The sequence below is a fragment of the Paramormyrops kingsleyae genome, chromosome 4 (genome assembly GCF_048594095.1).
Source record: "Paramormyrops kingsleyae isolate MSU_618 chromosome 4, PKINGS_0.4, whole genome shotgun sequence".
Taxonomy (NCBI): Eukaryota; Metazoa; Chordata; class Actinopteri; order Osteoglossiformes; family Mormyridae; genus Paramormyrops; species Paramormyrops kingsleyae.
This window is the reverse complement of record NC_132800.1, coordinates 6429942-6454202: the sequence shown is the minus strand read 5'-3', so window position 1 is coordinate 6454202 and position 24261 is coordinate 6429942. Positions and strand designations below refer to the sequence as shown.

Sequence of the window (24261 nt, the reverse complement as noted above, 5' to 3'; positions counted from 1 at the left end):
TATTGTTGTGGCATAAACCCTGGCCGAGTAGGAAAACTTTGACTAAAATCTATTGAAGTCAATGGGAGAGAACGAGGGATGAAAGACGAGTGCGGGTCAAGATGGTGGACTTGGGGCGTTGGGTGATGAGGCCTGAGGTTGAATACCGAGTCTTTTTGCTGTAGTATGTACGCTGGCCCAGTGGGAAAACTTTGACTGAAATGCATTGAAGTCAATGGGAGAGAACGAGGGATGAAAGACGAGTGCGGGTCAAGATGTTGGACTTGGGGTGTTGGGTGATGAGGCCTGAGGTTGAATACCAAGTCTTGTTGCTCTGGTATGAACGCTGGCCGAGTGGGACAACTTTGACTGAAATGCATTGAAGCCAATGGGCCATTCACTCCCATGAAAAAAGATGCGCCTTACTACTATTCACATGGCTAATGCTAGGTAAAAGTTAGCATTTAATGCATTCCTATGGGATTTTAAGTGTGTTTGAACGTGAATAACGTCGCCATGGTAACATATTCTGCGCAGAAAAGTAATAGCACACCTCACACCATGAAGGACTCACTTTTGATATATAGATTACCTGGCTGCACGCTACGGTACGACCCGCATTAATTGCCGAAAATCACGGAAGAATAATAATAAATAATAAAGTTTTTTTTCGACTTTGAGAGGGAATTGCACGCAATCCGTAAGGATTACGGAGACAATCAATATGTCAATCCGTCCAGCTAACCAAGCTCTACGATTTGGCACCAAAGTGAGCTCCGTGCCTTTCATGGGCTCAGCGCAAATTGGCAAAATGTAGTTTACTAGGTGAAGAACAATATGGGCCTTTCATTACATGAATAGGCCCATAACTAGAAACGAAAATTCCTGAAGAAATTTTGAGATGGGCCTATTATGCTGACCGAGGAAGAGCCTGTGCTACTAATAAAGTGGCTGGTCTGTGCACTGCTAGGTGATTGCTATGATGTTGCTAGTTTGGTGCTATGGTGCTGCTAGGCGGTTGCTGTAGTGCCGCTAGGCATTGCTAGGTGGTTGCAATGTTGTTATTAGGCATTGCAAGTGTGTTGGTAGCTGGTTGCTAGGCATTGCTATGTGGTTGCTATGGTGTTGCTATGCATTTTTTGGTGGTTGCTATGGTGTTGCTAGGTGGTTACTAGCTGCTGAAAGGTGGTTGCTATGGCCTCAGAAGGTGTTGCTATGGTCTCAGTATCTGGTTGCTAGGCATAGCTAAATGGTTGCTATGGTGTTGCTATGCATTTTTTGGTGGTTGCTATGGTGTTGCTAGGTGGTTGCTAGGTGCTGCAAGTGGGTTGCTATGATGTCAGAAGGCGTTGCTAAGGTCTCAGTAGCTGGTTGCTAGGCATAGCTAGATGGTTGCTATGGTGTTGCTATGCAATTCTAGGTGGTTGCTAAGGTGTTGCTAGGTGGTTGCTAGGTGCTGCAAGTGGGTTGCTATGATGTCAGATGGTGTTGCTATGGTCTCAGTTGCTGGTTGCTAGGCATAGCTAGATGGTTGCTATGCTGTTGCTATGCAATTCTAGGTGGTTGCTAAGGTGTTGCTAGGTGGTTGCTAGGTGCTGCAAGCTGGTTGCTATGATGTCAGAAGGCGTTGCTATGGTCTCAGTAGCTGGTTGCTAGGCATAGCTAGATGGTTGCTATGGTGTTGCTATGCAATTCTAGGTGGTTGCTAAGGTGTTGCTAGGTGGTTGCTAGGTGCTGCAAGCGGGTTGCTATGATGTCAGAAGGCGTTGCTATGGTCTCAGTAGCTGGTTGCTAGGCATAGCTAGATGGTTGCTATGGTGTTGCTATGCAATTCTAGGTGGTTGCTAAGGTGTTGCTAGGTGGTTGCTAGGTGCTGCAAGTGGGTTGCTATGATGTCAGAAGGCGTTGCTATGGTCTCAGTAGCTGGTTGCTAGGCATAGCTAGATGGTTGCTATGGTGTTGCTATGCAATTATAGGTGGTTGCTAAGGAGTTGCTAGGTGGTTGCTAGGTGCTGCAAGTGGGTTGCTATGATGTCAGAAGGCGTTGCTATGGTCTCAGTAGCTGGTTGCTAGGCATAGCTAGATGGTTGCTATGGTGTTGCTATGCAATTTTAGGTAGTTGCTAAGGTGTTGCTAGGTGGTTGCTAGGCAGTTGCTATGTGTTTGGTGATGATGCCTGAGGTGTAATACCAAGTCTTGTTGCTGTGGCATTAACACTGGCCAAGTGGCAAAACTTTGATTGAAATGCATTGAAGTCAATGGGAGAGAACGAGGGATGAAAGACGAGTGCGGGTCAAGATGTTGGACTTGGGGTGTGGGGTGATGAGGCCTAAGGTTAAATACCGAGTCTTGTTGCCGTGGTATGAACGCTGGCCCAGTGGGAATACTTTGACCAAAATGCATTGAAGTCAATGGGAGAGAACGAGGGATGAAAGACGAGTGCGGGTCAAGATGGTGGTCTTGGGGTGTTGGGTGATGAGGCCTGAGGTTGAATACCTAGTCTTGTTGCAGTGGTATGAACACTGGCCGAATAGGAAAACTTTGACTGAAATGCATTGAAGTCAATGGGAGAGAACGAGGGATGAAAGACGAGTGCGGGTCAAGATGTTGGACTTGGGGTGTTGGGTGATGAGGCCTAAGGTTGAATACCAAGTCTTGTTGCTGTGGTATGAACGCTGGCCGAGTGGGACAACTTTGACTGGAATGCATTGAAGTCAATGGGCCATTCACTCCCATGAAAAAAGATGCGCCTTACTACTATTCACATGGTTAGTCAGGCTAATGCTAGGTAAAAGTTAGCATTCAATGCATTCCTATGGGATTTTTAGTGTGTTTAAACGTGAATAACGTCGCCATGGTAACATATTCTGCGCAGAAAAGTAATAGCACACCTCACACCATGAAGGACTCACTTTTGATATATAGCTTGCCTGGCTGCACGCTACGGTACGACCCGCATTAATTGCCGAAAATCACGGAAGAATAATAATAATAATAAAGTTTTTTTTTCGACTTTGAGAGGCAATTGCACGCAATCCGTAAGCAGTACGGAGACAAACGATATGTCAATCCGTGCAGCTAAGTAAGCCCTACGATTTGGCACCAAAGTGAGCTCCGTGCTTTTCACGGGCTCAGCGCAAATTGGCAAAATGTAGTTTACTAGGTGAAGAACAATATGGGCCTTTCATTACATGAATAGGCCCATAATAATAATAAAGTTTTTTTTTCGACTTTGAGAGGCAATTGCACGCAATCCGTAAGCAGTACGGAGACAACCGATATGTCAATCCGTGCAGCTAAGTAAGCCCTACGATTTGGCACCAAAGTGAGCTCCGTGCCTTTCACGGGCTCAGCGCAAATTGGCAAAATGTAGTTTACTAGGTGAAGAACAATATGGGCCTTTCATTACATGAATAGGCCCATAATAAACGAGTAGGAAATCTTTGACTAAAATGTATTGAAGTCAATGGGAGAGAACGAGGGATGAAAGACGAGTGCGGGTCAAGATGGTGGACTTGGGGTGTTGGGTGATGAGGCCTAAGGTTGAATGCCGAGTCTTGTTGCTGTGGTATGAACGCTGGCCGAGTGGGACAACTTTGACTGAAATGCATTGAAGCCAATGGGCCATTCACTCCCATGAAAAAAGATGCGCCTTACTACTATTCACATGGCTAATGCTAGGTAAAAGTTAGCATTTAATGCATTCCTATGGGATTTTTAGTGTGTTTTAACGTGAATAACGTCGCCATGGTAACATATTCTGCGCAGAAAAGTAATAGCACACCTCACACAACCAAGGACTCACTTTTGATATATAGATTGCCTGGCTGCACGTTACGGTACGACCCGCATTAATTGCCGAAAATCTACGGAAGAATAATAATAATAACTAGAAACGAAAATTCCTGAAGAAATTTTGAGATGGGCCTATTCCGCTGACTGTGGAAGAGCCTGTGCTACTATTAAAATGGCTCGTCTGTGTACTGCTAGGTGATTGCTAAGATTTGCAAATTAGTTGCTACGGTGCTGCTAGGTGGTTACCGAAGTGCCGCTAGGCATTGATAGGTGGTTGCAATGTTGTTATTAGGCATTGCAAGTGTGTTGGTAGCTGGTTGCTAGGCATTGCTACGTGGTTGCTATGTTGTTGCTATGCAATTATAGGTGATTGCTATGGTGTTGCATGGTGGTTGCTAGGTGCTGCAAGGTGTTTGCTATGGCATCAGAAGGTGTTGCAATGGTCTCAGTAGCTGGTCGCTAGGCATATCTAAATGGATGCTATGGTGTTGCTATGCATTTTTTGGTGGTTGCTATGGTGTTGCTAGGTGGTTGCTAGCTGTTGCTAGGTGGTTGCTATGGTGTCATAAGGCATTGCTATGGTCTCAGTAGCTGGTTGCTAGGCATAGCTAGATGGTTGCTATGGTGTTGCTAGGTGGTTGCTATGATGTCAGAAGGCGTTGCTATGGTCTCAGTAGCTGGTTGCGAGGCATAGCTAGATGGTTGCTATGGTGTTGCTATGCAATTCTAGGTGGTTGCTAAGGTGTTGCTAGGTGCTGCAAGTGGGTTGCTATGATGTCAGAAGGCGTTGCTATGGTCTCAGTAGCTGGTTGCTAGTCATAGCTAGATGGTTGCTATGGTGTTGCTATGCAATTCTAGGTGTTTGCTAAGCTGTTGCTAGGTGGTTGCTAGGTGCTGCAAGTGGGTTGCTATGATGTCAGAAGGCGTTGCTATGGTCTCAGTAGCTGGTTGCTAGGCATAGCTAGATGGTTGCTATGGTGTTGCTATGCAATTGTAGGTGTTTGCTAAGGTGTTGCTAGGTGGTTGCTAGGTGCTGCAAGTGGGTTGCTATGATGTCAGAAGGCGTTGCTATGGTCTCAGTAGCTGGTTGCTAGGCATAGCTAGATGGTTGCTATGGTGTTGCTATGCAATTGTAGGTGGTTGCTAAGGAGTTGCTAGGTGGTTGCTAGGTGCTGCAAGTGGGTTGCTATGATGTCAGAAGGCGTTGCTATGGTCTCAGTAGCTGGTTGCTAGGCATAGCTAGATGGTTGCTATGGTGTTGCTATGCAATTGTAGGTGTTTGCTAAGGTGTTGCTAGGTGGTTGCTAGGTGCTGCAAGCGGGTTGCTATGATGTCAGAAGGCGTTGCTATGGTCTCAGTAGCTGGTTGCTAGGCATAGCTAGATGGTTGCTATGGTGTTGCTAGGTGGTTGCTAGGTGCTGCAAGTGGGTTGCTATGATGTCAGATGGCGTTGCTATGGTCTCAGTAGCTGGTTGCTAGGCATAGCTAGATGGTTGCTATGGTGTTGCTATGCAATTCTAGGTGGTTGCTAAGGTGTTGCTAGGTGGTTGCTAGGTGCTGCAAGTGGGTTGCTATGATGTCAGAAGGCGTTGCTATGGTCTCAGTAGCTGGTTGCTAGGCATAGCTAGATGGTTGCTATGGTGTTGCTATGCAATTCTAGGTGGTTGCTAAGGTGTTGCTAGGTGGTTGCTAGGTGCTGCAAGTTGGTTGCTATGATGTCAGAAGGCGTTGCTATGGTCTCAGTAGCTGGTTGCTAGGCATAGCTAGATGGTTGCTATGGTGTTGCTATGCAATTCTAGGTGTTTGCTAAGGTGTTGCTAGGTGGTTGCTAGGTGCTGCAAGTGGGTTGCTATGATGTCAGAAGGCGTTGCTATGGTCTCAGTAGCTGGTTGCTATGGTGTTGCTATGCAATTCTAGGTGGTTGCTAAGGTGTTGCTAGGTGGTTGCTAGGTGCTGCAAGTGGGTTGCTATGATGTCAGATGGCGTTGCTATGGTCTCAGTAGCTGGTTGCTAGGCATAGCTAGATGGTTGCTATGGTGTTGCTATGCAATTCTAGGTGGTTGCTAAGGTGTTGCTAGGTGGTTGCTAGGTGCTGCAAGTGGGTTGCTATGATGTCAGAAGGCGTTGCTAGGCATAGCTAGATGGTTGCTATGGTGTTGCTATGCAATTCTAGGTGGTTGCTAAGGTGTTGCTAGGTGGTTGCTAGGTGCTGCAAGCGGGTTGCTATGATGTCAGAAGGCGTTGCTATGTTCTCAGTAGCTGGTTGCTAGGCATAGCTAGATGGTTGCAATGGTGTTGCTATGCAATTCTAGGTGGTTGCTAAGGTGTTGCTAGGTGGTTGCTAGGTGCTGCAAGTGGGTTGCTATGATGTCAGAAGGCGTTGCTATGGTCTCAGTAGCTGGTTGCTAGGCATAGCTAGATGGTTGCTATGGTGTTGCTATGCAATTCTAGGTGGTTGCTAAGGAGTTGCTAGGTGGTTGCTAGGTGCTGCAAGTGGGTTGCTATGATGTCAGAAGGCGTTGCTATGGTCTCAGTAGCTGGTTGCTAGGCATAGCTAGATGGTTGCTATGGTGTTGCTATGCAATTGTAGGTGTTTGCTAAGGTGTTGCTAGGTGGTTGCTAGGTGCTGCAAGTGGGTTGCTATGATGTCAGAAGGCGTTGCTATGTTCTCAGTAGCTGGTTGCTAGGCATAGCTTGATGGTTGCTATGGTGTTGCTATGCAATTCTAGGTGGTTGCTAAGGTGTTGCTAGGTGGTTGCTAGGTGCTGCAAGTGGGTTGCTATGATGTCAGAAGGCGTTGCTATGGTCTCAGTAGCTGGTTGCTAGGCATAGCTAGATGGTTGCTATGGTGTTGCTATGCAATTCTAGGTGGTTGCTAAGGAGTTGCTAGGTGGTTGCTAGGTGCTGCAAGTGGGTTGCTATGATGTCAGAAGGCGTTGCTATGGTCTCAGTAGCTGGTTGCTAGGCATAGCTAGATGGTTGCTATGGTGTTGCTATGCAATTGTAGGTGTTTGCTAAGGTGTTGCTAGGTGGTTGCTAGGTGCTGCAAGTGGGTTGCTATGATGTCAGAAGGCGTTGCTATGTTCTCAGTAGCTGGTTGCTAGGCATAGCTCGATGGTTGCTATGGTGTTGCTATGCATGTTTTGGTGGTTGCTATGGTGCTGCTAGGTGGTTGCTAGGTGCTGCAAGTGGGTTGCTATGATGTCAGATGGCGTTGCTATGGTCTCAGTAGCTGGTTGCTAGGCATAGCTAGATGGTTGCTATGGTGTTGCTATGCAATTCTAGGTGGTTGCTAAGGTGTTGCTAGGTGGTTGCTATGTTGTCAGAAGGTGTTGCTATGGTCTCAGTAGCTGGTTGCTAGGCATAGCTAGATGGTTGCTAAGGTGTTCCTAGGTGGTTGCTAGGCAGTTGCTATGTGTTTGGTGATGAGGCCTGAGGTTGAATACCGAGTCTTGTTGCTGTGGTATGAACGCTGGCCGAGTGGGAAAACTTTGACTGAAATGTATTGAAGTCAATGCAAGAGAACGAGGGATGAAAGACGAGTGCAGGTGAAGATGGTGGACTTGGGGTGTTGGGTGATGAGGCCTAAGGTTGAATTACAAGTCTTGTTGCTGTGGCATTAACACTGGCCAAGTGACAAAACTTTGACTGAAATACATTGAAGTCAATGGGAGAGAACGAGGGATGAAAGATGAGTGCGGGTCAAGATGGTGGACTTGGGGTGTTGGGTGATGAGGCCTAAGGTTGAATAACGAGTCTTGTTGCTGTGGCATGAACGCTGGCCGAGTGGGACAACTTTGACTGAAATGCATTGAAGTCAATGGGAGAGAACGAGGGATGAATGACGAGTGCGGGTCAAGATGTTGGACTTGCGGTGTTGAGTGATGAGGCGTACGGTATAATACCGAGCCTTGTTGCTGTGGTATGAACACTGGCCCAGTGGGAAAACTTTGACTGAAATGCATTGAAGTCAATGGGAGAGAACGAGGGATGAAAAACGAGTGCGGGTCAAGATGGTGGTCTTAATGTGTTGGGTGATGAGGCCTAAGCTTGAATACCGAGTCTTGTTGTTATGGTATGAATGCTGGCCGAGTGGTAAAACTATGACTGAAATGCATTGAAGTCAATGGGAGAGAACGAGGGATGAAAGACGAGTGCGGGTCAAGATGTTGGACTTGGGGTGTTGGGTGATGAGGCCTAAGGTTGAATAACAAGTCTTGTTGCTCTGGTATGAACGCTGGCCGAGTGGGACAACTTTGACTAAAATGCATTGAAGCCAATGGGAGAGAACGAGGGATGAAAGACGAGTGCGGGTCAGGATGGTGGACTTGGGGTGTTGGGTGATGAGGCCTAAGGTTGAATACCGAGTCTTGTTGCTGTGGCATGAACGCTGGCCGAGTGGGTAAACTTTGACTGAAATGCATTGAAGTCAATGGGAGAGAACGAGGGATGAAAGACGAGTGCGGGTCAAGATGTTGGACTTGTGGTGTTGGATGATGAGGCCTAAGGTTTAATACCGAGTCTTGTTGCTGTGGCATAAACGTTGGCCCAGTGGGAAAACTTTGACTGAAATGCATTGAAGTCAATGGGAGAGAACGAGGGATGAAAGACGAGTGCGGGTCAAGATGGTGGACTTGGGGTGTTGGGTGATGAGGCCTAAGGTTGAATACCGAGTCTTGTTGCTGTGGTATGAACGCTGGCCCAGTGGGAAAACTTTGATTGAAATGCATTGAAGTCAATGGGAGAGAACGAGGGATGAAAGACGAGTGCGGGTCAAGATGTTGGACTTGCGGTGCTGAGTGATGAGGCCTACGGTATAATACCGAGTCTTGTTGCTGTGGTATGAACACTGGCCCAGTGGGAAAACTTTGACTGAAATGCATTGAAGTCAATGGGAGAGAACGAGGGATGAAAGACGAGTGCGGGTCAAGATGGTGGAATTGGGGCGTTGGGTGATGAGGCCTAAGGTTGAATACCGAGTCTTGTTGCTGTGGTTTGAACGCTGGACGAATGGGAAAACTTTGCCTGAAATGCATTGAAGTCAATGGGAGAGAACGAGGGATGAAAGACGAGTGCGGGTCAAGATGTTGGACTTGGGGTGTTGGGTGATGAGGCCTGAGGTTGAATACCGAGTCTTGTTGCTGTGGTATGAACGCTGGCCGAGTGGGACAACTTTGACTGAAATGCATTGAAGTCAATGGGAGAGAACGAGGGATGAAAGACGAGTGCGGGTCAAGATGTTGGACTTGGGGTGTTGGGTGATGAGGCCTGAGGTTGAATACCGAGTCTTGTTGCTGTGGTATGAAGGCTGGCCGAGTGGGACAACTTTGACTGAAATGCATTGAAGCCAATGGGCCATTCACTCCCATGAAAAAAGATGCGCCTTACTACTATTCACATGGTTAGTCAGGCTAATGCTAGGTAAAAGTTAGCATTCAATGCATTCCTATGGGATTTTAAGTGTGTCTTAACGTGAATAACGTCGCCATGGTAACATATTCTGCGCAGAAAAGTAATAGCACACCTCACACCATGAAGGACTCACTTTTGATATATAGCTTGCCTGGCTGCACGCTACGGTACGACCCGCATTAATTGCCGAAAATCACGGAAGAATAATAATAATAATAAAGTTTTTTTTTCGACTTTGAGAGGCAATTGCACGCAATCCGTAAGCAGTACGGAGACAAACGATATGTCAATCCGTGCAGCTAAGTAAGCCCTACGATTTGGCACCAAAGTGAGCTCCGTGCCTTTCACGGGCTCAGCGCAAATTGGCAAAATGTAGTTTACTAGGTGAAGAACAATATGGGCCTTTCATTACATGAATAGGCCCATAATAAATAAAGTTTTTATTTTTCGACTTTGAGAGGCAATTGCACGCAATCCGTAAGAAGTACGGAGACAATCGATATGTCAATCCGTGCAGCTAAGTAAGCCCTACGATTTGGCACCAAAGTGAGCTCCGTGCCTTTCACGGGCTCAGCGCAAATTGGCAAAATGTAGTTTACTAGGTGAAGAACAATATGGGCCTTTCATTACATGAATAGGCCCATAATAATAATAATAAAGTTTTTTTTTCGACTTTGAGAGGCAATTGCACGCAATCCGTAAGCAGTACGGAGACAAACGATATGTCAATCCGTGCAGCTAAGTAAGCCCTACGATTTGGCACCAAAGTGAGCTCTGTGTCTTTCACGGGCTCAGCGCAAATTGGCAAAATGTAGTTTACTAGGTGAAGAACAATATGGGCCTTTCATTACATGAATAGGCCCATAACTAGAAACGAAAATTCCTGAAGAAATTTTGAGATGGGCCTAATCCGCTGACCGTGGAAGAGCCTGTGCTACTTATAAAATGGGTGGTCTGTGTACTGCTAGGCGGTTGCTAAGATTTGCAAGTTAGTTGCTACGGTGCTGCTAGGTGGTTACCGAAGTGCCGCTAGGCATTGCTAGGTGGTTGCAATGTTGTTATTAGGCATTGCAAGTGTGTTGGTAGCTGGTTGCTAGGCATTGCTACGTGGTTGCTATGTTGTTGCTATGCAATTATAGGTGGTTGCTATGGTGTTGCATGGTGGTTGCTAGGTGCTGCAAGGTGTTTGCTATGGCATCAGAAGGCGTTGCTATGGCCTCAGTAGCTGGTTGCTAGGCATAACTAAATGGTTGCTATGGTGTTGCTATGCATTTTTTGGTGGTTGCTATGGTGTTCCTAGGTGGTTGCTAGCTGTTGCAAGGTGGTTGCTATGGTGTCATAAGGCATTGCTATGGTCTCAATAGCTGGTTGCTAGGCATAGCTAGATGGTTGCTATGGTGTTGCTATGCAATTCTAGGTGGTTGCTAAGGTGTTGCTAGGTGGTTGCAAGTGGGTTGTTATGATGTCAGAAGGCATTGCTATGGTCTCAGTAGCTGGTTGCTAGGCATGGCTAGATGGTTGCTATGGTGTTGCTATGCAATTGTAGGTGGTTGCTAAGGTGTTGCTAGGTGGTTGCTAGGTGCTGCAAGTTGGTTGCTATGATGTCAGAAGGCGTTGCTAAGGTCTCAGTAGCTGGTTGCTAGGCATAGCTAGATGGTTGCTAAGGTGTTGCTATGAAATTGTAGGTAGTTGCTAAGGTGTTGCTAGGTGGTTGCTAGGTGCTGTAAGCTGGTTGCTATGATGTCAGAAGGCGTTGCTATGGTCTCAGTAGCTGGTTGCTAGGCATAGCTGGATGGTTGCTATGGTGTTGCTATGCAATTCTAGGTGGTTGCTAAGGTGTTGCTAGGTGGTTGCTATGTTGTCAGAAGGTGTTGCTATGGGCTCAGTCGCTGGTTGCTAGGCATAGCTAGATGGTTGCTAAGGTGTTGCTATGAAATTGTAGGTAGTTGCTAAGGTGTTGCTAGATGGTTGCTAGGCAGTTGCTAGGTGTTTGGTGATGAGTCCTGGGATTGAATATTAAGTCTTGTTGCTGAGGCATGAACGCTGGCCGAATAGCAAAACTTTTACTGAAATGCATTGAAGTCAATGGGAGAGAACGAGGGATGAAAGACGAGTGCGGGTCATCATGGTGGTCCTGGGGTGTTGGGTGATGAGGACTGAGGTGGAATACCTAGTCTTGTTGCTCTGGCATTAACACTGGCCCAGTGGGAAAACTTTGACTAAAATGCATTGAAGTCAATGGGAGAGAACGAGGGATGAAAGAGGAGTGCGGGTCAAGATGGTGGACTTGGGGTGTTGGGTGATGAGGCCTAAGGTTGAATATCGAGTCTTGTTGCTGTGGCATGAACACTGGCCCAGTGGGAAAACTTTGACTGGAATGCATTGAAGCCAATGGGAGAGAACGAGGGATGAAAGACGAGTGCGGGGCAAGATGTTGGACTTGGGGTGTTGGGTGATGAGGCCTAAGGTGGAATACCAAGTCTTGTTGCTCTGGTATGAACGCTGGCCGAGTGGGACAACTTTGACTGAAATGCATTGAAGCCAATGGGCCATTCACTCCCATGAAAAAAGATGCGCCTTACTACTATTCACATGGCTAATGCTAGGTAAAAGTTAGCATTCAATGCATTCCTATGAGATTTTAAGTGTGTTTAAACGTTAATAACGTCGCCATGGTAACATATTCTGCGCAGAAAAGTAATAGCACACCTCACACCATGAAGGACTCACTTTTGATATATAGCTTGCCTGGCTGCACGCTACGGTACGACCCGCATTAATTGCCGAAAATCACGGAAGAATAATAATAATAAATAATAATAATAAAGTTTTTTTTTCGACTTTGAGAGGCAATTGCACGCAATCCGTAAGCAGTACGGAGACAAACGATATGTCAATCCGTGCAGCTAAGTAAGCCCTACGATTTGGCACCAAAGTGAGCTCCGTGCCTTTCACGGGCTCAGCGCAAATTGGCAAAATGTAATTTACTAGGTGAAGAACAATATGGGCCTTTCATTACATGAATAGGCCCATAACTAGGTGAAGAACAATATGGGCCTTTCATTACATGAATAGGCCCATAATAAATAAAGTTTTTATTTTTCGACTTTGAGAGGCAATTGCACGCAATCCGTAAGAAGTACGGAGACAATCGATATGTCAATCCGTGCAGCTAAGTAAGCCCTACGATTTGGCACCAAAGTGAGCTCCGTGCCTTTCACGGGCTCAGCGCAAATTGGCAAAATGTAGTTTACTAGGTGAAGAACAATATGGGCCTTTCATTACATGAATAGGCCCATAATAAATAAAGTTTTTATTTTTCGACTTTGAGAGGCAATTGCACGCAATCCGTAAGAAGTACGGAGACAATCGATATGTCAATCCGTGCAGCTAAGTAAGCCCTACGATTTGGCACCAAAGTGAGCTCCGTGCCTTTCACGGGCTCAGCGCAAATTGGCAAAATGTAGTTTACTAGGTGAAGAACAATATGGGCCTTTCATTACATGAATAGGCCCATAATAATAATAAAGTTTTTTTTTCGACTTTGAGAGGCAATTGCACGCAATCCGTAAGCAGTACGGAGACAAACGATATGTCAATCCGTGCAGCTAAGTAAGCCCTACGATTTGGCACCAAAGTGAGCTCTGTGTCTTTCACGGGCTCAGCGCAAATTGGCAAAATGTAGTTTACTAGGTGAAGAACAATATGGGCCTTTCATTACATGAATAGGCCCATAATAATAATAATAAAGTTTTTTTTTCGACTTTGAGAGGCAATTGCACGCAATCCGTAAGCAGTACGGAGACAAACGATATGTCAATCCGTGCAGCTAAGTAAGCCCTACGATTTGGCACCAAAGTGAGCTCTGTGTCTTTCACGGGCTCAGCGCAAATTGGCAAAATGTAGTTTACTAGGTGAAGAACAATATGGGCCTTTCATTACATGAATAGGCCCATAATAATAATAATAAAGTTTTTTTTTCGACTTTGAGAGGCAATTGCACGCAATCCGTAAGCAGTACGGAGACAAACGATATGTCAATCCGTGCAGCTAAGTAAGCCCTACGATTTGGCACCAAAGTGAGCTCTGTGTCTTTCACGGGCTCAGCGCAAATTGGCAAAATGTAGTTTACTAGGTGAAGAACAATATGGGCCTTTCATTACATGAATAGGCCCATAATAACATATTAACACCTTAATATCCTGAACTTAAAAGTATAATTAAAAACAACACCTGTTTACACTTATATTCAAATATAAAAACACATAGAAATAGTGGGCTCTGTGCACATTCCTACTGGCTAGATCCCACCTACTAAAGTGCTTCTATACTCTGTTCTAGAGGGCTATCTGGGGAAGAGTCGACTTGCTGCACTACTCTGCCATTTCTGGACTTTTTCTGACCTTCTTTCTGATACCTTCTTAGACATCTCTCATCCCTAACTCCCAATACTACCATTTGATATACTTTTTTTTATCTTGAACTCTCTTCTTCCACCTTAGTCTTTCATGTTCAATTTCTCTCTTCTTTGCCTTTGATATCCCTATTTCTCTCTTCTTTGCCTTTGATATCCCTATTTCTCCTTCTTTGCCTTTGATATCCCTATTTCTCTCTTCTTTGCCTTTGATATCCCTATTTCTCTCTTCTTTGCCTTTGATATCCCTATTTCTCCTTCTTTGCCTTTGATATCCCTATTTCTCTCTTCTTTGCCTTTGATATCCCTATTTCTCTCTTCTTTGCCTTTGATATCCCTATTTCTCTCTTCTTTGCCTTTGATATCCCTATTTCTCTCTTCTTTGCCTTTGATATCCCTATTTCTCTCTTCTTTGCCTTTGATATCCCTATTTCTCTCTTCTTTGCCTTTGATATCCCTATTTCTCTCTTCTTTGCCTTTGATATCCCTATTTCTCTCTTATTTGCCTTTGATATCCCTATTTCTCCTTCTTTGCTCCTTTACAGATAGTTTCCTCCTCCCCATGCTTGCCTATAATAAAGTTCAGTTAAATCCATTAGAATTTTTATTAAAAAAAAAATCTAAAAGATTATATGTATAATCTTATGTCTGTAGGTGTGTGCTTGCACATGCATGCAAGAAATCGTGTAATAAAGTAACTAAATATCAACTGTTGTTTAGAAATATATTAATTTAATACATAGAATTAAAAACGTAAATTGCAAAACAAAGCAAAGCATTGTATGTAATGTCACAAGCCATTCTATGCTCTACAAGTTGATGTAAACATGTTATAAAAAAGAGTATGTAAATGTGCATGTAAATAAAACCATGAAATAATCTTATATTTCCCCATATAAAAAAATGGAATTATAATACTACATAAAAACTTTTAGAGAGCAATATCAACACCATCTCCATCAGACAAAAAACCGTCAGGATCAGTCCCTGTCCTGCCCTGGTTCATGTGTCATTTCCTCATTTGGCCAGCGGCAGTCACTAGTCATCCCATCTTCCCTTATTTCCCAGGTTTGTTTTAGTTCCTTGTGTGTGTGCTTGTGTTCCTTGGGCTGCCATGTCACTCAAAGGGTTGAGCATGTGGCTCTGACAGAGGCATCGCTACTGTCTATGGTTTGAGGCTGGTGTGATCCTCTTGGGCTTTTTGTTTCTGGTTTCCTTTTGAGTTCCACCTATTAATAAAGCCCCTTTGTTCAGAACCGCTACGTGGATCATCCCTCCTTCACCATGCCACACTGTAACAACAACCTGATGGAGTTCATATCTGATGGAGTTGATAAAAAGGAATACTTTTTCTTCTTAATCGTAAGTTTTACCCTGAAGCCATTTGCTTATTTCTGAGTTGCAAGCTGCCTACATAACCTACCTCAAGTGCCAAAATTATATTCCTCAATTCCTAACTATAATTTTCATAATGAGAAGACAGTTTTGACATGTGGAGGTTGTGACTGTCACAATATGTACATTGTTTCTTTAAAATATAAATTAATACAAAACTTACTAGGTCATCTATCATTCTGATCAACAGTCCTTAGAGTTATAGCTGACTATAACATTGCCTGATTTATTCAGGATCATACATTTTTTTTATATCTGACATTAAAAAAAATCTGACGAAGTTGACTGAAAGTGAGGACACAACTTTGTTATATATCAGGTATTCTCTCATTGAAAATAGGCAAGAAGTTCATTTAATATATTATTTCATATCTTTCTGATCCCATTTTTAAGTAAATTTGTAAATATATGCCTGTAGCATTTTAAACACTCTTATTGGCAGTTTGACATTGTGACCTGAGGAGAGGTTAACTTTAGATACAGAAGGTACATTTTGTGTAATAAAATCATTTTAAAATATAAGAATTTATTGTCATGAGTCAGGGTTGGCGCCATTCCTGAATGCATTCATCAATTCCAATCCAAATCAGGAAATGGAACTGGAGTTGGAATTTAAATCTCCCTGAAATTAGAATTCAATTCCAGTACATTTCCCCATAGTTTTCTCCCCCAATCCCAGCTCCAGTTCCATTTGGATTGGAATCAATGAATGCATTCCAGAATGGCCATAACCCTGTATACACATTTACTTTAGATTTAGATTATGCATTTATTTATTATTTTTAACACAAATAAGGCTTTCCTTTGTAGGATATGTTTTGTCCCTTATCTCAAGAATCAGTGTTTTATTAAATATTGCTCAGTTGAACTGAAGATTCATACCATTTACAAAACGAAAATGTAAACCCAGGATAGAGGGGCTCGGTGAACGTGGTCTGGACCCTGTGCAGGAGGGTCATTGTGTCAGAGACACTGTAGAAGGACAGAGTTCCTGCCCTGTGATCCAGGTACACCCCTATCCTGGGGGAGGGGGGAGCAGATACCTCAGTTTGCTCATTATCATACCAGAATGAGTAACTATCAGAATCGCAGTACAAACACCAAGACTTGTTATTGTGTCCAAGTGCGCTGTCATTACCCCATCCATTCCTGCTGATCCCCTTATATGTGATGCCTATACCGACCCCAACTCCATTGAACTCAACCTCCCAGTAGGAGCGCCCAGTCAGACCCTCCGTACACAGCACTTGGAACCATGAGTCAAACCTCTCCCAGTGATCAGGATATGACTGTGTCTCTCTCTTCCATGTCACCACTCTGTTCCCCTCAGACAGACGGAGGTTTCTGTTTGCTGTGTTGGCGTCCAGAGTGACCCGACAGGAATCTGATGGAGGAGAACATCAGAAGGTGATGGTTTACGCTAATTCACTCCTTACAGTAAACAAGAGTGTGCACTTTGTGTGTGTGTGCATTTGTGGGTTTGCACAGATCACATTTGGGGACCAAAATGTCCCCATAGAGTGGTAAAACCTGAAACTTCCTTAATTTTGGGGACATTTGTCAAAAAAATTAAAATACCAAAGTCTTGTATTTTGTTTGGTTACTTATGCTTAAGGTTAGGGCTGGGTAGAGATTAACGATGTCCTGATTGGGATTAGGGTTTTTCCCATAGAAATGAATGGAAGGTCCCAATTTAAACAGGTATGCCAACGTGGTTTTGTGTGTGTGTGTGTGTGTGTGTGTGTGTGAGCAGGTATACCTATCCTTATGGCAACACAATGTCCAAACTATTTTATAAAAATCGGTGACTGCTATGAAAAAACTAAAAAAACTCTTGTATTTTGTTTGGTTACTTATGGTTATGGTTAGGGCAGGATGCGGGTTAAGGTTGTCATAGTTAGCGTTAGCATTTTTCCCATTGAAATGAATGAGCGGTCCCCATAAGGATATGTTTACCCTACGTGTGTGTGTGTGTGTGTAAGTGAACAGACTCACATTGTAAGAATTTTGCTCTGGTCCTGGGCACTAATACCAATAGGCTGGGGTCATTAGTAGCTAGAAAGAGACAGAGAGAAATGGGGATGTGAGTAAATGGGATTCACTTGTGGCAGACAGCAGATTATTGGAGATTGGTTTTTATTATTATAGATTATTATTATCAGAGGTGTAAAATAATCAAGTACAAACACTTTATTACTGTACTTAAGCAGGTTTTTGGGGTATTTGCACTTGAAAATTTCAAGGTCTTGTAACCTTTACTTTCACTTTGCTATGTTTCTGAGCCAGATACAGTAACAACCTTTTATTCTGATGCATTCTGCATGACAATTGTTACTCACCCTATAAAAACTACTATTGCATGCAGTGCACCTGAGCTGGGCTGCATGGTTCTGAATAAAATATGAATCAAAATATTTTTCACTGGTTTTGCGATTTTCTCTCAAGATCCTTTTGCAATATAATTCTTTATTATTATTATTATTATTATTATTATTATTATTTTGCATTACATATTCTCTTTATGACCAAGGAAAAAACAATATGCAGAGATGCACAATATAGGCCTATCAGGTAACCTACTAGAGTTGCTGTCTGGTATGTAAATTTTATCAATATAATATTTGCAGCATTAGAGCTAATGTTGAGAAAATGCTGATGATTGTACTGAATGATCAGCTAGTTTGGTGGAGGATGAGGTTTTAATATGGCTCATTCACCATTTAACGAGGTTTCAGTACCAGCCTGTGAAATGTTTGCAGCTCATTAATAAATCTGGCCCGTAGATTCCTCTTTCGTTTTCCGTATAATAAAAACGCCATTTAGCTAATCTGCATCAGCAAGCTCGGCAAGTTTCACCGCTTTTCTGAACAAAAAGAAAACATGTGACTCAGTTTTCCTTTATGTGATTCACTATAACTTGCTGTATTCGGACCTCTTGAGTGAATTTAAAAGGACATGTTGCTTTTTGCAAGATAAATAGATTTGAATGTAGTACTTTTTTCTTAAGTACTTTTAAAACTAGGTATTTTTTTTCTTTTACTTGAGTAGTACCTGGATGACTATTTTTTGCATAATGTTGTGGTGTCGTATTTGTACTTTTGCTTATGTATGAATATCGAGTACTTTTCCAACCCCTGATTATCATTATGTGGATTGTATTATTTAAAAGATATGGGATTTGTATGATTTGGATTTTGCAGTTCAATTTTGAGCTGATTCAGTGTCTTCACCAAGAATTACTGTTAGAGAAGAGCTGAATTTGCCTTGATCGCACAGATAGAAGACTGACTATTATACATACTCTCTCCCCATAATATATTTTAACACGAACAAACTTTTTTTACATATAGAAAAAACGAAGTTCTCTTGCTCAGGCAAAAGTGGGAGTGATATTTGTTACATACTTTCTATGCAAAACCTATATTATTATGAATGAACTTTAAAAATGTGTTTCATTATTAACCTGCATCTTTGATCTCTGCTGGTGTTGTTTCGCAAACATTCTCCAGTTGATCCTTCAGATCAGAAGCCACATTCTTCACATTCCCAAAATAAAAGCATGAATTGACAGAGATTTTGAGTCCAAAACCAGCTTCAGGGAGGACAGGAAGACACAGGAACCTCTACAGACACATTAAATGGCTTCATCAAAACAAATGTGCACTATAACTCAATTAAAAGGAACATTTTCTGGCTGGCAAATGAAAAAGAACTTGAATATATGCAAATGAACATACTGTAGACATCCATTTGAATACTCTGGTTCTCATATTGTTAAAGTAGGTGTTCTGTTACCTGGAGGAAATGTCTGTGATCCTCTGTGTGTGAAAGCTGCTCCAGCTCAGAGTGTCTCCTCTTCAGCTCATCAATCTCCTGCTCCAGTCTCTTCATGTCTCCTTCAGCCTGACTCACTGCAGCCTTCACCTGATCTCTGATCAGCTCTGTCACCTCAGAGCGTCTTCTCTCAATGGAGCGGATCATCTCAGTGAAGATCCTCTCACTGTCCTTCACTGCTGACTGTGCTGATCTCTGTTGGTGACACAGGGAGCAGAGGACAGTAAATTACAATTGGCCCCTTTTGAGACCCCAGAGAGCCTCATTGTACAATAGTGATGTGAGCCGACAGGAGGTATAAAAACAGCACAGGGCTGGGGTTTGGAGCGTCACGATGCTGGATGCCTCAGGTACTGAAACCCAGCCAGCACTGATTGGAAATGATCCCTCATTAAGCTCATACACTGTCAGCTGCAGGGATTTGGCAGAGACTGGTGGCTGTATGGGGCAGGTTGGTTGTTACCATTGGGTCTCAGTTTAAAATGTTTTAAAAAGTTACACAGATATAGATAAAGGTGTTTATTCCATGGCATCCTCAGTTGCTGCACCTAGGCTGTGGAATAATGTTCCACTCGCCATCGGATCTGCCCCTACAGTCTAAAATTTTAAATCTCATCTTAAAACTCATTTATCTTCGTCAGCTTTTGAGGCTTTTTTGAGCTTTTATATTTATATAAAAGGTCTAAAGGGTTGTACTTAGTCTCATGATTAGTTAATTGGTCATGTGTTTGGGTCAGAACATGCAATTAACCAATCAGGGTGTCATCTCACATTCCGTTTAAGAGCCAGGTGTGCTTGCACCTTGGTGGATTGCTTTTAAAATGGCGGATTTGCCAGTAGTAGGAAAGAATATATTTCTGTGGAGGACAGGGATCTGCCTGTGCCCAAAGTGAAAGCGGGAGCGGGCGGGAAGTGACTGATATGTTTGCAGGAGCAGAACAAGAATGAATAAGTATTGTTCAATTTTCTAATCTTATTTATGTTTGTTAGTGAATAGAAAATTACATGAAACATTTCACCAAATAAAAGAAAAACAGATCACTATGCCTAATTTGGTTTTTACACAGCCAACCTATTTTTGAACTTTTAGAAGGACCTTAGCATCTTGCTGGACGGGGAGAGAATCACGCTGGCAGAGACACTCGCATCCCGCCTGGTGTTGCTTTGCAGCAGATGCTATATAGGACCCTGTAGTACTCAAATCACTCATCTATGGAAGAACCTCCATTCAAGCCTCCAATGACTCTTACTAGGCAGCTGTTATCTTCTCCTCAGGTTCATACTCACTGTGATGGAGCCCACAGCCTCTCTCAGCTCCTGCAGCTCCTTCTCGCTCATCTGGATTATCTGCTGAAATTCTCTCTGTGTTTCATCCATTTGTCTCTACAGAGGGGTGGGGGGGGGGGCACAAAATGCTTTTATCGCAGATTTCTCCTTAGTCAATTGTATGACATTTTCAGAAACGTATTCCTTTGACTTTCCATAACCAGACTTCGTCTGTGTGGAGAAAAAAATCGCAAAATGCTATTGTTTCAAATTCTTAGCAACTTGTTTTCTATGCATTTTTCTTTAATCCGACCAGGTTAAATTTCTGTGTCTTCAAAGCAAATAAACTAACACTCAACAAGTGAGAAGACATTAATGTATACTTCTTTTAAAAAAATACCATATAATTTATAAAACTTTCTGGTCTGACCTGTATCTCTGCCATCCCAACAGCAGCTGAGACTGTATGATGGCCTCTGTGTTTGTCCATGGTACAGAGATAACAGATACACTGCTGGTCGGTACGGCAGTAGACCTCCAGGGGTTTGTCATGGTGTGAACAGACCTTGTCCTGCAGACGTCCAGTGGCCTCAGTCAGCTTGTGCTTCTTAAAAGCTGGAGACTCATAGTGAGGCTGGAGGTGAGTTTCACAGTAAGATTCCAGACACACCAGGCAGGACTTGACAGCTTTGTGTTTTCTCCCAGTGCAGACGTCACACTGCACATCTCCAGGTCCAGCATAATGGTCAGCAGGAGTAGCTGCTTGTAGTCCAGTCTTCAGTTTCTCCACCACTTCAGCCAGTATGGTGTTTCTGCCCAGAACAGGTCTGGGTGTGAAGGTCTGTCTGCACTGGGGGCATCTGTAAACTCCAGCATGATCCTCCTGATCCCAGCAGCTCTTAATGCAGCTCATACAGTAACTGTGCCCACAGTTAATAGTCACTGGATACTTCAGCAGATCCAAACAGATTGGACAGCTGAATAGGTTCTGATCCACTGCAACACTGGCTCCTGCCATTATAACACGAAGACTGATAGGATTCAGTTTGTTTTTTCTATATTCATCTGTGTGTGAAAGTGGGAGAAACGTGCTGAATCCCCGGCTGCAGTAGGTGTGGTTTTGGACTGAGGCCAAACTGAGAAGAGCAGACTGGGCAAACCGGACACTGAATTTGGAATGTGTAAGTAAAAAACAGTCATGCGTTGCTTGACGACAGAGATATGTTCCTCTGAATGCATCATTAGGCGATTTTGTCATACAATGTACTCACACAATCCTAGATGGTATCGCTGGCTACACACCAAGGGATAGGGAAAGGGAAAGTGATTAATCGTCATTGTTGATACACCACAGCACACAGAGCACAGCATCAAAATCTGTCCTCTGCATTTAACCCATATGTCACATTGTGACATTTCAGGGGGCAGCTAATTCAGCACCAAGGGAGCAGTACCTTGCTCAGGATAAGTCAATGGTACTTTGCCAGTTGGGGATTAAAACCAAGGGCACATCCCTAACCATTAGGCCACCGTTGCCACCGTTAGGCTATCACCAAGGCTATATACTGTATAATGAATAAAACGTACAATATAGTACATGAATAACCCAGTAACATAGTTGTTTATTATCATTATGACGTATTGGATTTGTTGGTTTATTTACACCTGCATCATCACAAACGTGAGTAACGAATGCATTGCGCTATAACGTTATCACGGCTATGACATCACTAGGAATTTTCAGCTCCATTGTTATCTTATGGGACCATCGTCATATATGCGATCTGTTGGTGACCAAAACATCATCATGTTATCACTATAGGACATTATACAAAATACATACAGGCAGTCCCCAAGTTAAGAATCTCTGACTTGCAGACAACTTAAAACGGTCTGCCATAAAGCCTGTTATATTAAAAATTTGGGTTAAATACAATCATTCATAATAAGAAATGCACACACTACTTTGTAATGGTTGTGAAAACAATGCATGGCTTCTGCAGTTCTGCAGACTGTAACATGGGGCCTGTCTGTAGATAACAGACTGAATATTTATGCAGTGAGTGTTAGTAAAATTTTGTTTTAGGGGAAAAAACAACATTCAAATCCCATGTTTAGATGATGCATCAAGGCTAATTATGTTTGGTAGAAGAAAATCAGTATATAGTGTAGAATCTCAGTTTTTATGTGGTTGATGTTACCCCAGGTAAATCTCACATGCAAATTCTCTGAATTATGATTATGATGATGATTGGGACAAATACAAAGGCATCCAGAAATCTAAGTCAGTAATAGTAGGCAAAGGGTCAAAATACATGGGAGATCACAAAACAGATTATATCTCAGGAAAAAATGCTTGGTACCTGATCTCGCACTGGGAAAACCTGACAAACGAGTTTGTATCAATGTACAAAGAAATTAACTATGGTGAGGCTGACTGGAGAAGGTTATCCGAGCATGGAAAGATCAAACCTGGTTCATCGATCCGGTTCTGTGATTCATTACAACATGAAGTTTAATATGTTATTATACACAGTTTAATAATATCAGTATTGTTAAGCTGATGGTCAGTGAAGGTAATTACCCGGGTCTGCCATTCTGTGGGCCCAGCACCTACAGTGCAAATTGGGGGACAGTCAAAGGCAAGGACCTAGACAGACTGATCATCGGCTATCAAATCTGGTTTTAGGAACATGGAATGTAACCTCTCACATGGAATGTAACCAGCAGCAAAGGAGCCTGAGCTGGTGTAGGAGTAGACAGATACTGCCCAGATATAGTCGGGCTCACCTCAATGCACAGCTTGGGCTCTGAAACCAAACTGCTGGAGAGGGGCTGGGCAAGTTTGAGTCTTCTTAGAGCCCCCTGGTCTGGCTTCAGTACATTGGAGTTCACCCCAGTAAATGAGAAGGTCGCCTCCCATCAACTTCAAATGAGTGGAGACGCTCTGACTGTTGTCTGTGTGTTTGTACCACAGTGGACTCCAATGTTCTGCTGGGAGACTTTGATGCTCACATGGGTAATGACATCTGAACCCAAGCAATGCTCTGCTTTGGAGTTCTGTGATAACCACAGTCTGTCCATAATGAACACCATGTTCAAACATAAGGGTGTTCATAAGTACCCCTGGCACCAGAGCACCACGGGCCACACGTCGATGCTCAATTTTGTAATCATATCATTGGATCTGCGACCTCATGTCTTGGACACTTAGATGAAGCTAACTGTCGATTGACCTCAAATGGGAATATAGTCAGGCAGTGGAAGGAGTACTTTGAGGACCTCCTGAATCCCACTGATATGCCTTCCTTGGAGGAAGTACAGTTGGAAGAATCAGGACTTACCCAATACTAGGGCTGAGGTCACTGAAGTAGTCAAGAAACTCTACGGTAGTAAAGCTCCAGGAGTGGATGAGATTTGCCCCAAGTTCCTTAAAGGTCTTGATGTTGTTGGGATGTCTTGTTTGACATGCCTCTTCAACATTGCATGAAGGTTGACGACAGTGCCTTTGGATTATCAGGCTGCGGTGGTGATCTCAATCTTTAAGAAAGGGGACCGGAGGATGTGTTCCAACTTCAAGGGGATCACACTCCTCAGCCTCGCCAGAAAAGTCTATGCCAAGGTATTGGAGAGGAGGGACTATCCGTTGGTTGAACCTTGGATCCAAGAGGAACAATGTGGATTCCGTCCTGATCACAGAACAGTGAACCAAGTCTTCACCATCACAAGGATACTGGAGGGTTTATAAGAGTTTGCCCAACAAGTCTACATGTGTTTTCTGGACTTTGAAAATGCATATGATGGTGCACTTTGGGTCCCTTGTTATGGGTCATTATATCTCTGTATAACGAGAGCAAGTGTTTGGTTCCCAGTGCCAGCAGTAAGCCAGACTCATTTCCAGTGTGTGTTGGACTCCCCCAAGGCTACTCATAGACACTGATTCTGCTCATAACCTTTATGGATAGAATCTCTACGTTTAGCCAAGGGGTGGAGGGGGTCCAATTCAGTGACCTCAGGATTAAATCTTTGCTTTTTGCTGATGCTGTGAGTCTGTTGGCTTCATCAGGCTGTGACCTGCAGCATGGAAGAGGATCAGCACCTCAAAGTCTGAGGCCATGATTCTCAACTGGAAAAAGGTAGATTGTCCTGTCCAGGTTTGGGATGAC

At 43.5% G+C, this 24261-nt stretch overlaps 1 protein-coding gene and 1 long non-coding RNA gene across 2 annotated transcripts in view; one reads left to right on the top strand and one right to left on the bottom strand.

Annotated features, from left to right (window-relative positions):
- LOC111857153 (uncharacterized) overlaps positions 1-15245 on the top strand; it is a 35526-nt gene extending 20281 nt beyond the window's left edge. The window contains exon 3 of the long non-coding RNA XR_011989843.1: positions 14855-15245. This is a non-coding gene — a long non-coding RNA (uncharacterized lncRNA). The remainder of the gene's footprint in view (positions 1-14854) is intronic.
- Positions 15246-15341: 96 nt separating this feature from the next.
- LOC111857152 (E3 ubiquitin-protein ligase TRIM16-like) lies at positions 15342-21113 on the bottom strand. Its single transcript, XM_072710517.1, has 6 exons — positions 20526-21113; positions 20117-20212; positions 18791-19024; positions 18459-18531; positions 16991-17050; positions 15342-16379 (listed from the first exon to the last, which is right to left on the bottom strand). The coding sequence occupies exons 1-6, from the start codon at positions 21111-21113 to the stop codon at positions 15844-15846; spliced, it is 1587 nt and encodes a 528-aa protein (XP_072566618.1). The 3' UTR covers positions 15342-15843.
- Positions 21114-24261: the final 3148 nt, after the last annotated feature.